Source organism: Octopus bimaculoides, chromosome 4, assembly GCF_001194135.2.
Source record: "Octopus bimaculoides isolate UCB-OBI-ISO-001 chromosome 4, ASM119413v2, whole genome shotgun sequence".
Lineage (NCBI taxonomy): Eukaryota > Metazoa > Mollusca > Cephalopoda > Octopoda > Octopodidae > Octopus > Octopus bimaculoides.
Window position 1 is genome coordinate 73,614,680 of NC_068984.1, and position 6,488 is coordinate 73,621,167.

At 36.7% G+C, this 6,488-nt stretch overlaps 1 protein-coding gene across 1 annotated transcript in view; it reads left to right on the plus strand.

Moving 5' to 3' along the window:
- Positions 1–6,488, plus strand: part of LOC106870898 (cilia and flagella-associated protein 47) — a 195,878-nt gene that overhangs the window by 56,072 nt on the left and 133,318 nt on the right. The window contains exon 22 of the mRNA XM_014917133.2: positions 328–396. Coding sequence (XP_014772619.1) covers positions 328–396 — 69 coding nt within the window. The remainder of the gene's footprint in view (positions 1–327; positions 397–6,488) is intronic.

The following is a 6,488-nucleotide window of genomic DNA, read 5'->3' on the forward strand; positions in this document are numbered from 1 at the left end:
TTAATTGTTTCAGAATCGTTTGTTTATGTAGTCGGCACTTAATGTATATCGGCTGAATGGACGTCAGTGATTTGTTGAAATTACAGAAATACGACAACTTTAACATGGAATAACTTATGGATTTCTTTTTTTTTTTAAGAAGACTAAGAGAAAAAGATGTTTTATATGACACATTCTACCAGTGTTCCAAGTTTCAAAGTGTTTCGTTAATGAAAAATGTGGCCCCCGTTTTAAAAAAAGATCCCAAATATCTATAAATGATATGTGTTATACTAATTATGAAATAAATTACAAATTCTTTTCTCTCTTTTTTTTTAATTTTTAAAGCCCGATTTCATATTTGGTGGTGTCTATTGTGGCTCAATGGCCATTATTCCTTTCAATATCATCAACAAGGTAAAAACTAATTTCAACATTCATACCTTTAATTTTTAGTTGTTGTTGTTGTTGTATATTGAACTAGATCAGGAATTCTCAAAAAGCAAATTTGTTTCAGGAGCCTTTAAAATATTATTGTAGATCCCCAATTTACTATTTTGTTACATGGGGTCCACAAATCTTATTTGGACGCTTAGGGACCATATGGATTCAGGTTGAGAACCACTGAACTAGATTGTCCCAAGTGTCTTACCTTTTTAAGATGATAGAATGTGACAAATAAAAAGATAAAAAGCAACAGTATCTCAAAAATAGATATGAGCAAGATTTGAATGTTAAATTATTCTGCTTGAGTGACTATGTGGGGCTATATTTCTCAGTTGCTTAAAGCACCCACTCTTGATTTTGTAAAATCATCAATATCCCCTACAAGTGAATTTTTTTCTTTCTATCAGTTTGTTTTAATATTCAACATAAAACAAACACAGAGATAAGCATCAAATATAGCTAAAAATAAAGCCCCAACAGGTGTTACAGCCTCATTTGAAAAATATTAGTGTAGAATTTCTTTCATTCATTTGATCAGTGTTTATTTATGGTGGTTACAGAGACATCAACACTGACGTATTAGTGTAGTGGTAGTGCTCATTATTGTTTATGGTGATTATTTTTTTATGATGGTAAGGCACAAAAGGTCTTTTTTGATGTGTTTAAATTCAACATTTAAGCTACATACATGTCAAGCTGCAAGCAGTTTCTTTTTAAAGTCTCCCCTTGTTGCTGACACTTGCTGTAAAAGCAGAAAATGTTGAGAGAAAGCTTGAACTTCACTCGAACATATTTCATGAACAAAAAGGGCATTCTGTTCAACACTTAAAGTATATTTTGAGTTTTTTGGTCTTTTTTGTTGATTTTTTTTTTTAATAGTTATTCTACACATCTTATACTTGTGATAAATCTTCCACGAACCTTCACTGTGCCTTCAAAATCCTCTAGGACATTCACAGAATTTTGAATTTAGTCAAGGAATAGATTGATTTGTCATTAATTTTTCAAGAACTTGATTAAAAAGTTCAGGCAAAAATGAACAGCACAGTCCAAATCTTATTTCAAACCACTGCCTTGTTGCATTGTTGTTTAAAACTACATACTCTTTTACTCTTTTACTTGTTTCAGTCATTTGACTGCAGCCATGCTCAAGCACCGCCTTTAGTCGAGCATATCGACCCCAGGATTTATTCTTTGTAAGCCTAGTACTTATTCTATCGGTCTCTTTTGCCGAACCGCTAAGTTACAGGGACATAAACACACTAGCATCGGTTGTCAAGCAATGTTGGGGGGACAAACACAGACAAATTAACACACACACACATATATACACATATATATATATATATACGACGGGCTTCTTTCAGTTTCCGTCTACCAAATCCACTCACAAGGCTTTGGTCAGCCTGAGGCTATAGCAGATGACACTTGCCCAAGGTGCCATGCAGTGGGACTGAACCTGGAACCATGTGGCTGGTAAGCAAGCTACTTACCACACAGCCACTCCTGTGCATAAATACTTTTGTCATATATTTTTCATGATGTTGCAACTAGATGCATTGAGATGTTGTACTTCCTCACGATGCCCTAGAGTACTACTTTCTGTACCGTTTCAAAAACTTTTTTTGTAATCATTAAATGTAATTAATAATTCTCACATTGGTTATTTTGTTCAGCAGTTCTGTGACCATCTTGGCACCCTTCTTGCACTTCAGCAATTATCCTTTTAGCATCCAGTTTTAGATGATTATTAAGTTCTCCAGAATTATTTTGCTAGGGTGATTAATTAAACTAATGGTACAATAATTGCTACATTTCTACAATTTTGTGTGTGAATACAATGTAGTTATTTGCATTTTTCTGTTCTAGGATGGCCATTCTCCTGTTACAAACATAGTGGCATATATCAGGTGTGATTGTGTGGTTAAGCAGTTTGCTTCTCAACCACATAGATCTGGGTTCAGTCCCTACTGTATAGTACTTTACCCAAATGTCTTCTACTATTGTTCTGGGCCAATCAAGGCCCCATGAGTGAATTTGGTAGATAGAAACTGAATAAAGTTTAGTGTTTGTGTAAGTTTGTGTCTGTGTGCATGTGTATATGTGTATGTATTTATGTATGCATGCGTGTATGCATATTCTATCTCAGCAAATTCTATCTGAATCATGCAAGTATGAAAAATTGGACATTAAATGATGATGGCAGCAGTGAGAGGGAGAAAGAGGCTGCCACCACCACCAACAACAACAATATCATCTTGTTCAGCAATTCTGTCATTTCTCACTACCATTTTGTATTACATCTGCTCTTATATCAGCCACTCTTACCATTTTGTTGATTTTCAAATCTCTCATAACTTCTAGTTCACCATCATCATCATCATCATCATCATTATCATCATCATCATCATCATCATCATCATCATCATCATCATCATCATCATCATTATCATCATCATCATCATCATCATCATCATCATAATCATTGCCATCATCGCCATCATCATCATCATCATCATCATCATCATCATTATCATCATTATCATCATCATCGTCGTCGTTGTCATTGTCGTCGTTTAATGTCTGCTTTCCATGCTGGAATGGGTTGGGCAGTTTGACTGAGGACTGGCTAGCCAGAAGGCTGCACCAGGCTCCAATTTGATCTGGCAAAGTTTCTACAGCTGGATGCCCTTTCTAATGCCAACCACTCTGAGAGGGTAGTTCACTTTTGAGAATACATGACTCAAGCTAGAGTTCCATATTTCCTGGTCTTTCCTATTTAAAGGTCTGCAGAATGATAAAAATATGTGCTAATGGAATAGTTGAATAGTTCCTTCATGTAATCTGTCTATTTTTACTCAGTTTGCTTCCTGTCTGTCAGCTGGTCACCATTTTCATCTTCAATAGTAGTTGACGCAGCTTTTCTCCTCTGTTTGCTCTGTCATCTCTTTGACAATTTGCGATAACTATCTTGTGTTATATCTCTCAAACTCTTCTTGCAGTTCTTGGTATATCTTTTGTATAAAATTCTCCTTAACCACTTATATTTATCATTGGACTCCAATGTTTGCAGCTTTGTATCTTTCAATATCTTCTTCACTTTTATCCTACTTGAATTTTAGTGCTCTTCTTTTGTCACACATGTCTAGAATACCATTTGTCATCTTGGAGTGCTTTTTCCTTCCATGCATTGCCTAAGATTGTACTTTCAATAAGTGCTAACTTTTGCATCAGTTCTCTAACACTGGCATCTTCCAGCTCCTGTAGTGGATGAATCTATCTCTAGTTTCTATGATAAATGATTCCTTGATTACTGCAACTTTTATACCATTTATATTGTATTCAACCATCATTTTTGCTTTAGCCATTTACTTCAGTTTCACACATGTACATACACACACACACATGTACAACACACACATAGACACATGTGGATAAAGGCATATATATAGACACAAATATAACTGTCTAAGACATTAACTTTCAAAGCATATGGTTCTGGTTAGAGTTTTCTTTCTCTCCCCCTCTCCCTCTCTCCCCTCTCTCTCTCTCTCTCTTTCACTTTCTCTATCTCCCGCCCTCCTGGCTACATTGAATAATCCAAGAAAAAAGTGTTCACATTGCAGTCCCATTAATCCTTTCACTACAACTGTGTGGGCTCAATAAGAAAGAGAAAAAGATAGTAAGATCTGATCTAAGAGATATTTAGCTGCTATTTCATGCAGCAGACTATCTGCTTAGAGCAAGTATTTTCAACCTTTATTTGTTCCAAGATACCCTGAATAAGGTGCTAAAAGTTTTATGACAGTTCCACAGCTTTTATAAAAAACATTTTTTTACATGAAAGACAAGTATTAAAATTGTTTTAAAGTAGAGATGAGTGCATCATTGCACTTTGGTGGAAAGAATTATAACTACACCTGTGTGATGCATTAAATGCACAAATTTTCTAAACATATTGTATTGCCTGAGGAACTTCCAATAGTTCTGTGAACTATACACTACACACTTTTGTGCCACACTTCTGGTTGAAAACTTCTGGCTTAGAAGCTTTTCTTGTCAGCTCATAAATCACTTTTGTTACAGATCATAATTGCTAATTTTCATATTTTTATATTGTTGCTTGTTTACCAATTTTTAAAAATTGCTGTTGAATTCATTCAGGACAGTAGCTTAAAATTTCAGTACTCTTTACTCTTTACTCTTTTACTTGTTTCAGTCATTTGACTGCGGCCATGCTGGAGCACTGCCTTTAGTCGAGCAAATCAACCCCAGGACTTATTCTTTGGATGCCTAGTACTTATTCTATTGGTCTCTTTTGCCGAACCGCTAAGTTACGAGGACCTAAACACACCACCATCGGTTGTCAAGCAATGTTGGGGGGACAAACACAGACACACAAACATATACACACATACATATATATATACATATATACGACAGGCTTCTTTGAGTTTCCGTCTACCAAATCCACTCACAAGGCTTTGGTCGGCCCGAGGCTACAGTAGAAGACACTTACCCAAGGTGCCACGCAGTGGAAATGAACCCGGAACCATGTGGCTGGTAAGCAAGCTACTTACCACACAGCCACTCCTGTGCCTATGTACATTGAAGTATATATTTTTGAGTTTTTTTGTTTCATTTATTTTTCTCTATCATTCATTCGGTTCAGGAATGGCTGTGTAATTAAGCAGTTCACTTTGCAACCACATGGTTTTTGTTCAGTTCCACTACATGGTACCTTGGGTAAATGTCTTCTGCTAAAGCCTGTCATATATATAAATATATATATATATATAGATAGATATAGGTATAGATAACCAGCATCATTTAGTGTCTGCTTTCCATGCTGGCATGAGTTAGATGGTTTGACTGGAACTGGTAAGCTGGAGAGCTGCACCAGTTTCCAGTCTGATTTGGCATGGTTTCTATGACTGGATGCTGTGCCTAATGCCAACTACTCCAAGAGTGTAACGAGTACTTTTTTATGTGCCACCAGCATGGGTACCAGTTACATGACACTGGCATCGGCCACAACTACAATTTTACTTGGCTTGACGAGTCTTCTCAAGCATGGCATATCGCCAAGTAGTAATGATTATAATCACCTGAAGAAATGAACACATGAATAAAGACCAACCTGATGTCCATGGATATTACAAATTGTATTTAATCATCCCAGGAATGCAGACTGTGGTCACAAAAAACATGTGATACATCAAAATCTTTATAGATTCCATCCATGAATTATTATCATTATTATTATTATTATTATTATTGTTATTATTACTACTATAATGTGGCAAGCTGGCAAAATTGTTAGCATGCTGGGCAAAATGCTTAGCAGCTTTCATCCTGTCCTAATGTTCTCAGTTCAAATTCCACCGAGGTCAACTTTGCCTTTCATCTTTTCGAGGTCGATAAAATAAATACCAGCTGGAAGCTGGGGTCGATGTACTCAACTTACTCCCTCCTTGCTGGGTTTGTGCCAAAATTTGAAATCATTATTATTATTACTATTTTTATCCTCCTTAAATTGGCAGAGCTCATGATAATGCCATAACACTGTTGTTGCAAGATGGAATCACTAGGCTGTAACCAACATAATAAAAGATTAGTTTTTATGTGCAGTTTCAGAAACATTTCCCACAAACTTAAATGACATATATATATATAACCCTGCTTGCAAAGACCTGTTGAGGCAAGTGAATTTGGAATTTGAAATTTGAAATTTGAAATCGAAAAATCGAACCGAATCCGACGACTGGCACCTGTGCCAGTTGAGCACTAACAGCCCTGTCTGAGCATGTTCATTGCCAGAGCAGCTGCCTGGCTCCCGTGCAGGTGGCACATAAAAAACACCTTTTTGAGCGAGATCGTTGCCAGTACCGCTGGACTGGCTCCTGTGCAGGTGGCACATAAAATACACCATTTCAAGTATGGTCATTGCTAGTACCTCCTGACTGGCCTTCGTGCCGGTGGCATGTAAAAGCACCCACTACACTCTCGGAGTGGTTGGCGTTAGGAAGGGCATCCAGCTGTAGAAACTCTGCCAGATCAGA